The sequence below is a fragment of the Chinchilla lanigera genome, unplaced genomic scaffold (genome assembly GCF_000276665.1).
Source record: "Chinchilla lanigera isolate Chin_1 unplaced genomic scaffold, ChiLan1.0 scaffold00095, whole genome shotgun sequence".
NCBI classification, from domain to species: Eukaryota; Metazoa; Chordata; class Mammalia; order Rodentia; family Chinchillidae; genus Chinchilla; species Chinchilla lanigera.
The window spans coordinates 6,997,012-7,010,723 of record NW_004955496.1 but is presented as its reverse complement, the minus strand read 5'-3'; the positions used below and the strand labels follow the sequence as shown (position 1 = coordinate 7,010,723).

Genomic DNA, 13,712 nt, shown 5'->3' with positions numbered 1-13,712 from the left:
TCTGACAGCTCCTAGCTCGGAGGACACAAGTGTTCGCCCTGAACAAAGGGCATCCACACCTGCAACTGTGCATGCGAACTGCAGGGAAACTCACCACAAAGAGGGCTCACTCAGGGAAAGTCAATTTGATGCCCCATTTAAACACAGAGGGAACAGACGCATAAGTAGATCTTGAGAACGGAACTGCAATACAAACCAATTTCTCAGATCCCCTGACCTGTGTGACCTGTGAGATGCACGGAGCCCAGCCAGGAGGTGGCAGAGGAAGCATTCAAGGGATCGAGAGCCCATCTCCCTCCTGCTAAGGGTGCGGCCCCCGGCAGATCATGCAAAACCTTGTGCGAACTCACAGGGCTTGAGACTATTTTAAATCCAATCAAGAGAACTTTCTCTTAGACTTACTTCTCTTGACTTAGAAAAATATCCAACATGCAGTTCTGTGTGTCATTTAAGAAAGTCTCAAACTTGAGGGACTATTATAAGTGAAATTCAAAGTATAAATTAAAATTTGAAATACCCTTTACAGATACATTTCTCTGCTGTAAGAATTTTAATGAGATAACTGTATGTAACAAATAATTCAAATCAAGGGACAGAAAACCAATACTCATAAACAAAACGCAAATAGTCACTAGAATCTAAACTATATACAAATTGGGAAACATTTATCAACTACAAAATAGCACTTAGGGGAAACAATTACCTGGAATATGTCACTAAAATAATTATTATAAAAGAGAAGTTGAACATAATTTCTTTGCTATACATTTGTACAAATTTCCTGTTTAATAGGAAAACATACCACAAAGGTAACATTTGTTATAGAGATTTAGTGTTTTGTTCTTGTAATACTGAGACTGAACTCAGGGCCTTCACATTGAGCTACATCCTCTGTTGTTTTTTTTTTCATTTTTTATTTTTGAGATAGAGTTGCACACTATGTTGCTAAATTGCCCAAACTGGGATTGAACTTTTTAGTCCTCCTGCCTTGGCCTCCTAGAATGCTGGAATTAAGTTATAGAGATATTGATGGTGAGAAGTTTTGTTTTGCTTTTAGGCAAAAATGGAATCACAATCCAAAAAACAGTTTCTGTGTGTGTGCGTGTGTGTTTTACAAGACAGAGAAAGAGGAGGAGACCTGGCCATGAGTACCCAGGGATGAGTCTTGGCCATTGTGGCCTCAAAGGCTTCCGCTCTCTGTGCAGGAAGGCGAATATGTGCTGTCCATCTAAGTGTGTCAGAAACAGGCTCGGGGCTGCCACTCAGGGCAGCAGAATGATTGTTGCACATTTCGCTGTAAGATACCATGCCAGAGGGCACAGGGGATCTCAGGCAGTGCCCTTCCTTGTCTCTGGAGCCCTGTTCTTGGGGTCGGTGGCTTTCATCTCTGCCTAAGAGAAAGTGGCAGTGATCTTGTTCCCATGGGCACATAGTGACCACCTTAGTTTGTCAATCTCTACCTGGGGCAAAGGGCTGAGCTATTCCCCTCCTCTCCTGGAAGGACTTATCAGGCTCTCGGGAAAATACACTTTTAAAATATTTTAGTCATTCCAAGTTTGATACTTTTAGGTGTTTACATTAAGTTTTTCCCTATGGGAATACGTCTTACTTTCAGTAAAAATCTGAAGAAAAATGAAATTGACCAAGCTGCCATTTGCTAGCTAACAGTATCACATGAGGAACTTTATCATTCACACAGAGAGAGCTCAATTGGAAGGAGAACTTTAGAAATTTAAAGTATACATAGTGAACCACTTATTAAGCTTTTAAATATTTTCCTTAATTAGGAAAATACTTGAGTATGACCTAGAATCCCATCATTGGTACACTATCTGCCTAGAATACATTAAAGCATTAAATAGTAATTGAACACAACCCACATTTTCTATAATACTTTTATGCTTTTTAAATGGAAATGATCAAAACCCACAAAATGTTCAAGGTGCAAAGCATACCACACACATAGAACGGTAGGAAAGGCAGAGTTCTTGACACCTGAAGCCACAAAAAGAGTTGGAAAGTCATTTATTTCCCAGTAATTATCATTTTCTTCCTTTTAGAGGCTGCAGTGGCTACAGGAGGGTCTAGTGAGGGGTGGACATGAATTCTCTCCTGAGGGCGACAGTAATCCAGATAGGAGCAGAGAACACTAGACAATTTTTAAAAACTACTGAAGAATAAAGGCCCCTAAGGATAAAATAGCACTAGTTCTGCAACAGCCATTAGGCAGCAAGAAAGAGGACTTGCTGTGATTAATTAGGGGCTCTTTTTGAGAAATCTCTCCCTCCTGTCAGATCTACCAGAGAAGCGTAGTTGAGCAGACAGAAAGGGAGTTAGAACCCCATCCACAGGGAGGACGGTCGGTGGAGAGAAAGCTGAGCAGGAACGCAGGGGAGAGAAGGAAGAACAGACAAACATGGGAGAGCGGGTGGAGCAGCTGGGGGGCCCCAGGACGAGTAGGTGCTATGGATCCAAATTGTTCGTGCTTTTAGTTCTGCAGCACATGTCCCTGTATTTCAGACTCTGAAAATAGACTCATTAGATTTGATGCCCAGATTTCAAAAACATAGAAGCAAGCTATAAACTTTCTGATAAACCAGTTTAGAACCCTACTAATAGATGTAACAAAAAAAATTCTTTGAACGATGCTTTACAAAGTTAAGATTTTCTATTCCCAAAGTTAATTTCTCTATCATATCAACTAACCAATGAAAAAAACCTTCTTCCCTCTAAAACAACAGGTAACAGATAGAACAGTGTTCGTCTACACCATCTGAATCTGATCAAAACCACACAGAGGACCCCGGCTCCCTTTGAAGACAGAGCAGCTGGATGTGCCTTCCGGGTTATGCTAGCCATGCCATGAGCTTAGCTGCCAGGGAAGGGCTCAAGCACTAACTCAGGGAGCACTAAGTTTAGTTTTTAAGTTAAAAAAAGAAAGAAAGAACAAAAGGAATATGCATTCTAGAGCGATCTCCATCTGGGTATTTCCCAAGTTGCTGTCTGTTGACAGGGAGGCAGCGGACAGAGGGGAATCAGACACAGGCACTAGACAGGAAGTGACCAGGAAGACACGGGACATACAGGAACCTATGTGTGGCAGAGAGATTCCCCCCTGAAGGGGTCAGTGTTATGGAATGGGAAAAGCCCCTGGGATTTGCAAATGTAAGAATCACTCTATAACAGTTCACTTTAGTTTATCAAGGTGCTGAAAATAAATATACTAGGATACCTACGTACTGCACGGCTGCAAGGCCTTATGTACCAGGAAGCCTGGCAAGCTTAAAAATATGGCAATGCCTTGACTGTACTATAAGCAACCAAAGTAAAGTTGCTTTTCTGATTTAAGTTATGAGACCAGGTAAAATTTTAAAATGTGATTCTATAACTGAAGGTTGGTGGTGGATGTTTTCCCTACAGTTCTTGAAGAGGAACAAATTTTTTCCTCTACCCTTACATCTCCAGCAGCCTCTCCACCCTCACATCACACGCATTTTCCCGCATTTTCTATTCTCAGAAACTACAGATATGGTTTTATACCATTTCGTTCATTCCTATCTCATTTTGCAAGTGAAGAACCCATTTGAACCAAACTTTCCAAGTGAGCCTCTCCTTCCCAGCTGCTTCCTACAGAAGCTGTAAAGCACCCTCACTAAGCCAGGCCCCTGGCCAGGGCCCTCACCTGTAGAAGTATGAACACCCCCGGACTGTATTGTGCGTGAAATGTTCCTGAGTCTTCTCGTTCCCGAAGTCCTCCAGTGGGTCCGACCACAGGATGTCACACATGGGCCCATAAGCAGGTGGTTCTTTGAATCGGTCTAACTAAGAGAAAGAGGACAGAGAGCAAAATACTAATCTTTGGAAATGGAATTCAGAATAAGGCAGACACCAGTGCTACCAGTCCAGGCTATCTTAGCCACCTCCTTCACCTCTTCTGAGCAGCTCTCCTTTTCCTTCTGTCGGCCTGGTACCTTGCATCTCCCTCTCCAAGTTTCTCCAAGTTCCCTGCCCTCCTCCTGAGCACTCATCCTCTGCGTTTCCATCTCTCCCTTCAAATGCCTCTTCCTCTTTCGTCCTTCCTGTGTCCTCCTCTTATCCTCTCTCTCATTTTCCTTCAATTCTTCTCATCTGTGCATTTATCTACTTACCAATCATCTATCATCTATGTATTTATCATCTATCAATCTATCTTCTATCTACCAATTATCTATCACCTACTGTGCATCTATAGATCATCTATCTATGCACCAATCATCATCTATCTATCTATCAATCAATGTGACTCCACTCCTGTTTAATTTGGGGAGGAGCTTTAGCTATCTCTGGGGAGACCCCTCTAGTGCCTCCACTAAACTGCTATTTGTTATTTAGAAGGTGGATGCAGAATGCCTTATGATTTTTATATTTAACAAAAGGATTTTGAGAACAAGTGAGCTTTCCCTTTAAGGGGACATGTTAATTGATATTTTGGATATTCACTCATTAGGAGTCATCTAGTTTTCTAACTGAAGCACAAGTGTTTGTCTGAACTTAGTGGCACAAAGGAAAATAATGATAACAGTAAAATAAACCCAAATTTCACTGGTTGTTCTTGAGTTCAGAGTTCTAGACTTGATAGGTTTACCTGAAGCCTTCGTAGAAAATTCATTTTCCAATTATAAATGTTTAACAAACTCATATTTTAATTTTAAAAAGTGCATTTAGAAGGTATGAGGGCCGGGGATATAGCTCAACAGCACCTGCCTGGCAAGTCCTGAGTTTGATTCCCAGCACCAAAAAAAAAAAAAAAAAAAAGAAGGTATGAGCAATACAAGAGGAAATACATTTTACATTTTATAACACTGCCATTTTATTAGGATTTAACCAAAATTTAACATTGTTGTGGTAGAACAGATTCTGTAGACCTTCTTAAAAACAAGGATAAATGCTATGAAAACCAGTTGAAAACGTGTATTCTTTTTTTTTTTTCTTTTCTTGAGACATGGTCTCACTATGCAGTTTAGCCTGGCGTTGAGCTCACTTATATAGCCTAGGTTGGTCTCAAACTTGCAATGGGGGCTGGGGATTTAGCTCAGCGGCAAAGCGCCTGCCTGGCAAGCGCAAGGTCGTGAGTTCGGTTCCCGGTACCGGAGAAAAAACCAAAAAAATCAAACTTGCAATGATCTTCCTGCCACAGCCTCCCAGAGTGCTGGGATTATAGGTGTGTACCACTATGCCTGGTGAGAACTGATATTCCTCAGATTTAGTATTTCTTCACATTCTGCAAAATCCAGAGGAGGTCAATGAAAGATTCAGCAGAAAACCAATCAAATCCTCTTGTTTTCCTGTCTTACACCAAATGACACAAGTGATGGTTTGGCCACATACTGGACTTTACTAATACTTAAAGAAAATGAGATAACATTTCACATTTTCAACATCCAGTGAAAACCTTCCATAAGAACAGACCTTCTATATTTCAAGCACTATGTTAGCTAGGAAATATGCATTGCAATCTCACTTGTTTAAGAGATTTAAGTATTTTATGTTTTGAAACCATTCTTCCAAAAAAGTAATATTGGCCTGTAAAAACACAGAATATTTTTTCAGAGAAGTAAGAATTTATTAGAGGTAGAACAGCAGAGGAGGGAAGACTTTCTGAACGATATGAATCCCAACCAAGGGTCTGGGAGAACAATCAAAGTATAGAATTTATTCTGGAAATGGTATAAAGTGCATTCTAAAAGCTCATGCCATCTACATAAAAATCAACAAATACAAAATGAAATAAAGTAAATTTGGAGGAAACCACTGACATATGGCAAAATGTAAATTTCAAGTCACTTTATGGCTAAGTGTGCAGCTTAATTATATATCTCAGTGTCTAAAATAGGAAGGAAAGTAAATTGTGAAGATAGGAAATATCTTTGGTAGATTTAAAATCTACTTAACACACCATGAGATGTCCAGTCATTGATTTTAGGAGTCCCTCAGGTTGCAGATGAATGGCTTAAATTCCTGTAGGAAAGGGTTTTCCCTCCCTGGTCTCTGAGGCACAAGCACCATATCTAGACTGCCTTAAATGCAAAACAAGATCACACTGTGTGTGCAAGACAGTGCCCAAGGCGAATGTGTAATGCTGTCTTACAAAAATGAACACAAAGAGACCAGGGAACAAAGATGCAAATACTTTTGTTTAATTTTTAAAATAAAAATCATGTATTTCCCATCTAATAGGAAAATAAATAATTATTTGTGGCCTTTATTTGAATCTTCATGAAAAGTTAAGGGAGAATTTGAATGTTTTGCCTTCCTAATATAATTCTTCTCTAAAAACCAATGAACTTTTAAAAGATACTGAGTTCACTTTAGTAGAGATTTATGATGTATAAATAAATTCATGATTTACTAACTTATTTCCTTAATAGCACGAGTTCCAAGAAGAAATGCAGCAAATAAAAATCATATAAAAGTGATTATTCATTTTGCAGTAGAGGTTTGTAGATATTTTTGCTGATAATTGTATCTTCAATAAAATAGCCCAATAGGTGAATCCTTTCTACTTATTTTCTTCAGTAGAGAATTTCAAACACTAAAGGGGCTATACTGAAGGAACTTTTCACTAATTCTCAGTTAGGAGGATATTTATTTAGTTTCTTGTCTTCCATTCTAGCCCATAAAACTTGGTTGCTGGCAGCCAGTAAAACATAAGTATCCTGACGCCCAACGTTCCTTAACAGAACTACACTGATCTGCACTTTGACCTATTCCATTTTCCATATCTACTGCACTAACTGGTTATCGAGTTACCAATAAGATACAAGGATATATGGCTATTTGATTTCTTTCTCACTAAATACAGTGGAAAAATGCTATCTACTGATTTAATATTAACTTAAGACAGCTGATGGAATTAAGGTGTAATGTTGATCAGCATGCAGATTTCTCGGACTCTGAAGTTTCCAAACTCAGGGGAAGTAGAAAAAGCAACTAAATGACAATTATTCAAACAAGTGACAGCACAGCGTTCTTGGGGTGAGGTCTCCTAAGTCCTAAGCATGGGTTAGAATCTAGGCTGTCCTCATGCTCATCCTTAAGGAGCCCAGACTGAAGGCACACAGCCTATGCTCCCTTGAACAGGACATCCTGTTCATAACAGGAGAATGAGTAAATAAACACAAACCTTTAAAAGAAAAGTCAGCAACTCCCAATTTTAATGCATAGTTCAAGTATAGTACTTTAGGATAATGTGATGGACTTACTCTTTCTAAAAATATTGGTGAGAATAACTTTTACACAAGGAGAAGAATTATTGCCCATTTTTTTTTCTTAGAATTTTGGGATATGTACAAGAATATTTTCTTAGGCTTCTGAAAGTAGAACAAAATAGGTCCTACAAAAAAAGTAGTTTTCTAATGTTCAAATTCTCCAAGAAAAATTTCTGCTTAGATAGAAAGCAAGATGGTGAGCACAACCCTCTAACCATGTTACACATGTTAATTTCAACAAGTTATTGGACTTTAAAATAATTCCAAATAATATTATTTGAAGATAACATAACCTACTCATTACAGCCTAGAATTTTTAAATAATGGACTAACAAAGTCGGCTCGCCTTTTCTCTTTGGGGATTTTGGCAACAAGAAACATATATAGAGTTTATCACTCTCATTTTTCTTACACTACTACAATTATTAGAGTTACAAACATAACCAAAGAAATGAAAGACAGCCTCTTCTACTACATAAAAGTACCCTATATTATTACATTTTTTCATGAAAAATACAATGTACTTCTACATTCAATCTAAATTATCTTTTTGCTGACTAGAATGACAGTAATATACAACACTAATTTCTTAAGAAGTCCACTGTTTTTCATCTGGTCAGTCAAAACGGCCAGCAGATTTCGTTAGTCTATTATTTAAAAATTCTAGGCTGTAATGAGTAGTAGATTTTAAAACAAAATAATATGGACAAATTTTAAGGGTCAAACTATGGTATTTTCTCAAGGGAAGGAAAACATTTCTTGAAAAATAGACCACGGACACACAGTGGGTTGTGGAGGGGAAAAAACCCAAAGGGAAATGCAAGGACATATGGTTTCAGAGGTCAAATGTGTCGTATTTTCAGTGCCCATTACAGGGCGAGACAGGCCATGAGCTTGAGGGATGAAAACTCTTCTGGGTGTAAATGTATCTTCCTTTCTAAGACAAAAATCCAAGCTATGTCAAATCATGAATTCCCACAGACAGTGCACGTGACAAAAGCAGGGTAGGTAGTGCCTCTGGCATGTCCGGGCACACACTTACTTTCCTGATGTCGTCCAGCGTGTTGATCTCCGGGGACAGCCCACCGTGGACACACAGGAACTGCTGGTTCATCAGGGCGGCCAAGGGCAGGCAGTCAAAGGCGTCCATGCAGGCATCGTAGACGCGCTCCGAGTACTTTATTTTACCTGTTTGTGCATGACCAAGGGGGACATGGGCTTGTGTGACGTCATGGCTACAGTTCAACCACTGAGCAGAGACAGTGGATTCTTTTTTTGAAACAGTGTAATATCTTTTTAACATTTTTCATGCAAGGATGGTATCAGGACCATAATATGATTGCACTTTGTAATCTTCCAAGACCCAATCAAAAACTACTATTAAGATTTACATATTGACCTTTACTATACGTAAGTGTTTTTCTATTTTTATCATTCAACCATATTTTATAATTTTTATAACATTCTGGATAGCCAAAAAGAGACCTGGCCACAGGACCGGCTGATTTTCTGAATGATTTTGTAGAAAAGCAGATGGAAAGACATTTTCCAAGGTTACATTACTTTTCCCTGACTGACTCATACCAACTGTTCTGACACATCTGTGTCTGTGTACAGTGCATGGAATAGAAGATGAAATGACAGAAAAGTTTCAGCAGACAGTGGGAAAATCTGAGAGGAGGAAATGAATGGTCCATGAAGTGACCCCTGATAGATCCACCTCTAACGGGAGAAGTGAAAATGCAGCAGAGGTCAGAGGCTATGGGGTCTAGAAATAGAGGAACTGGGACCACATTGGCCTCCATGCGCTTTCCCTCAGAGATGTGGGATCACAGTAGGACTATTTTCCTACATGTTATTATTTTATTACACAGAATCACTACTATACAGCTACACTATAGATTGACTGGCTTTAAAAGGTAACAATCACTTGTTTCTTATAAATATAAACTACATCAAATATTAGTTCAAATTCATACATTACTTTATAGAGAACTTATAATTTTGAAAACATTTGAATTTCTATAACTATTCATGCTTTGAAAGACACAGGGCATGACAGGAAGCACTGTGAGTTTAGAAAGTCTTAGTTTTGGGCAACGGCTCATATGACTTTTAGCTATCAATTAGCAAGGCTCTTCAATACATATGGCAATAAAAGGAGAAGCTTGAAGTATACTTACATTCTTGTTTAAATGTGAAATACTCTGTTAGATGTCTACATTCATGATTTCCACGAAGTAAAAACAGTGTTTTGGGGTAAAGAATTTTCAAGGCCCACAAATACAGCACACACTGAAAAAAGTAAAAAGAACAACATAAAAATAAACATTTTTTCCCATTATACTTGTGAATGCCAAAGCTACATGCCACAAAGATATGAGTCAAATGTGTTACCATGACCCAAGTCCCCAAGCCAGGCCTTAGCAGGGAGGATGCTGACAATCAGACCAAACAGCACTTCGAGCAAAACTGACATCCCTGCTCCTAAGACACCACGCATGGAGGATCAAAGCCACAGAGGGCCACAGGCCACACAGTGACAGGAGGCAGACACGAAACGAGGCCAAAGCCTACCGGGAAATGTGAACCACAACAATGGGAAAGGAGACCGGACTCACTCAGTTCTCTTCACCAAATCAGTCATCTAATTGCCAGGTGACAGAGACAGAGTGTGGAGAACACCAAGAAGCCAGGGCCTTGCTGCCCGCCCCCCACCACCGCCATTCCTCTTTCTTTCTCTTTACCAGCCCTTTCTTCTCACCTCCTCCTTTGTCTTCTTTTTTGGTGTCTTTGGAACATGGAGCCTTAAGTTTTGGTTTTATATATAAATATATGAGTAATTAAATGGAAGGTCAGAGACTTGCACCACTAACAGGGAGGGAACATATCTCACTTATTTTAAAACCCTCTTAGTGGTTCCTGGGCACTGTAATTTGTGTGACTCTGTGTGCGCCAGGGTGGCATAAACTTATAAGGTCACCACAGTCCCCTGCACAGTCTGAGGACACAACTTGCTATCGCACCCAAGTTTCAGCATCAATTTCCCTGTCCTCAGCTGGCAGCCAGTAAGAAGCCACAGCGAACATGAAGCCGTATTTTAGAAAACAAGTACTCTCATTTTCATGAAATTTATGTTCTGAAAGTAAAGCTAAAAAGGTGAAGAATCCATAAAAATATTGAGACAAGTCATATTGTAGCTACCAAATCTGAATCCAAACCACATGTTTTACTTTCTAGATCAGTTTCCCAACCCAGAGCAGGTATGTTGGATGACGTCTGCAGGGAGAAGCAGCTAGTGATTTGTCTGTTGTGCTACCTGGGAAGAATAATCATCTCTGTCAGCCTCTATGGCAATATATGAAAGGAGTGGAAGGTAATTATGTTTTAATATACAGCCCAAGTTCTGAAGAAAACGCTAATTATCAAAACAAGTGTGTATTACTGTATTGTTCAAGGTATTATCTCCAACTATGAAGTTATATTTGAAGCAAACAATAACAGGATGACATTAAATATATGTGCTATTCTGATTAACTTCCTACAATCACATTCTAATTAGAGCAGTCATTTAAGCTCCCTGGCGAGGGGACAGTGCTCCTGAGGCGATGGCACATGGCCTGCAATGGGTCCCTAAAAGGCCATGAGGTATAGACTCCTGTGATCTCTACAGGGAGCAAGTTCAGTGTCTGAGAGTCTCAGGCTGTATATCGGGGTTTATAGCACAACACAGCTGCACTGTGTCACCCAAAGCTACCTCATGCTTCAGAAGAGGAATGGCAATGAGCGGACTGTGTCTCATTTAAAATGCACAAGGCTATACCTTAATCTGACCTACATGTGTGTGAGAAATTGTCTGTCTATCTACCTACCTACCTACCTACCTACCTCTCTAATTTGGAATAGGAATGGTATGTAGAGCCCCTTCAAATACATTTACATGTTGACATTTCTCTAGTTAAGTGCTTCACTCAGGGGGAGAGAGGCACACTTTGGCTGCACTGTGGCTACGTGGGAGTCAATGGAAGTCTGGCTTGTGAAGCCCAAGGAGAGTGTGACAGGCCCCATCACACATACAACCCCACCAACTCTGCCATGCGCTCTCCTGAAACTACGTCTCATACCTGGCCACAACTCAGCACCCAAGAGCTCCCAGTCACCAAATTTTTGAAAATGTAATCAAAATTCTGATGTTCTTATAGTTTTTTCTTTTCTGTAAAAAATTTATTGCAAACCTATTATTGGTCCAACTAAAAACTGATGCCTTTTAAAAACCCCATTCAAACACATGAAATCATATCTGAGGGCCCACGTTTTCCCTTTTGCCATCTGTTAAAGATCTTGCTTTGACATTATCATGCAATTCTGTAACTTCATCACCTCTCATCTTAATTGCTGTGGCCCTTTCATTATCTTTGTAAAAGCTCAAAGAGTGGTACACATGTTCTATGCTAAGTCTTCCTATCATCTCCACTAACAACCCTCAAATGATGTAATGCACACTGATATTTCTTATTCTTTAGTGGATGTAAAATGCCTAGCAAATGCTAGGAGTTTAGGAAATATTAACTCCATTTCTGTAAATAGGAAGAAAGAAGGAAGAAAAGGAGGGAGGAAAGAGAAAGCAGAGAGAAAACAGAGGAGAATTATTCAATTTCCAAATTCTTGGCTCCAAATACTGCAAAAATAAGAGTTCCCTTTTCACATTTTATTTCCCTCTCCCCTGTGGCAAGAAGAAAATATCTTCCCAAACACTAGGAAAACCGCAAATGCAGCCAATATGGAAGAAGTGCTGGGAGAAGGAGAGGGAGGAGCCCGCCAGCCCTCACCCTCAACATCTGGCAGGAGCCAGTGGCCAAGCACAACACAGGCTCGCTGGCAATGGCTCTGCCATCTATAGTTCCAATGTTCCGCAGAGCTGAAGAGCTTAAACAAAATTATGACCTGGTATTTTTTTTTGTTGTTGTTTTTTAAGTAGAGTTTCTTGCAAATATCACATCAGTGTAACAGTGACACAAAAACGAGCTGAATATTAGGTTACCTTGTGTATGTGGCACCCAGTGGCTCAGATGAACCCCCTCCTTGCAGGAACCATTTGGGTGGAACAGTGCAGGGTCCACTGGCTGTTCTGTGGGGGAGCTGTGAGCTGTCCCGATCACCTAAGCAACATACCAAGTACCTTCCAGCCTTACTCTTCATTTAACAGAGTTCAACTTAAAGTTAGTTTGCATTACCCAGAGGAAACACTGGGCCTTCTTTTTTTTGTTAATTTTTGTCACAGACAAAGGTTTTTCCCATTTATGTATCTTCCTCAAGAAAGGAGCACTAAGGATATTATTTCATTTGTTTAATTGGCTCACTGATAGTAACAGCACAATGGTTTACTTTGTGATTTACAATTTTCAACAGTGAGTATTCTTGAATAATTGCATAGGGAAGTAAACGAAGAAGTGAAGAAGAAAGCAAAGAAGTGAAAAAGAAAACACACTGATCAGCTCCCTGAACTGACGAGCTGTCCATACCATGAAATGCTCTAATTAAAGCACTTTCTCTCCATCACTGGATGATCACACAGAATGTGCACTGGCTAGGAAGAGGTATAAACTCCTCAAGTGTCTCCTGCCTTGTCTGACAAGGGCCTTAGCAGCAGCTATGGGAAAGCAATGCAGTGCAGAGACCACAAGCTGCAGGGAGACAGCAGTTGTCTTCTGGAGTCTACGGTGCTACTCTGTCACTGCACCTTGCTTGCTGCACGCTGCACTGTTATTGTCAGGCAGAGGCGCGGATCACTGCCTGGCTGGCTGTGGTTTGTTCTGGTGTCTGAATTCGCAGCTAATAAACACAACAACTTTCACACTTGAGAGTGCTGGAGGCTGGTCAAGATCTGGATATAAACAGAGAAGGCGGCGAGCGGCTCCCGCAGAAGCTCGGGTGCCCTGCACAAGGGCTGTACAGACAGCTTATGAAGGAAGCAGAGCAGCCAGCTCCGTGTCTGCCCATACAAGTTTGAGTCTCCCAGGCCCGTGCACACACATGTGCTTGATCAGAGAGAGCCATGGTGTAATGCAATCATCAGCAAGGGGGCACTGGTATAAGACAAATTATTACCCCAAATCAAAGAACCTCTTTCGTCACTACTCAACAGCTTCCTTTTGTATCTGGGCTAACTTTGTGAGAAATGGTTTTAATCCTGGAAGAAAGAGAAAACTGGGGAGGCTGCGAGGAAAGCACACAAACTGAGCTCTCTGTGCTGCCAGGGGCACATTACTCAGAGTCAGTAAATACGCCTGGCAGACGATTAGAAAGCCAGACTTACTCTTCAAAGCTGATTTGGTAAAAATTAAACCGAAGTGCTGCTCTCTGTTAACAGGACAGCTAAGGAGAAGCCTTACAGGGAAGCCTTGGATTACTAAGATGAATCAGCAACCTTCTGAAACCTATTAGGATAACACTGCTGGAGAACTA

The 13,712-nt window shown here is 40.3% G+C and overlaps 1 protein-coding gene across 1 annotated transcript in view; it reads right to left on the bottom strand.

Annotated features, from left to right (window-relative positions):
* The window catches only part of Ppp3ca (protein phosphatase 3, catalytic subunit, alpha isozyme), a gene marked incomplete at its 5' end in the record, with an annotated part of 125,204 nt that overhangs the window by 49,022 nt on the left and 62,470 nt on the right, over positions 1–13,712 (bottom strand). The window contains 3 exon segments of the mRNA XM_013505393.1: positions 3,683–3,822; positions 8,290–8,435; positions 9,431–9,542. Of these exon segments, the coding sequence (XP_013360847.1) occupies positions 3,683–3,822; positions 8,290–8,435; positions 9,431–9,542 (398 nt within the window).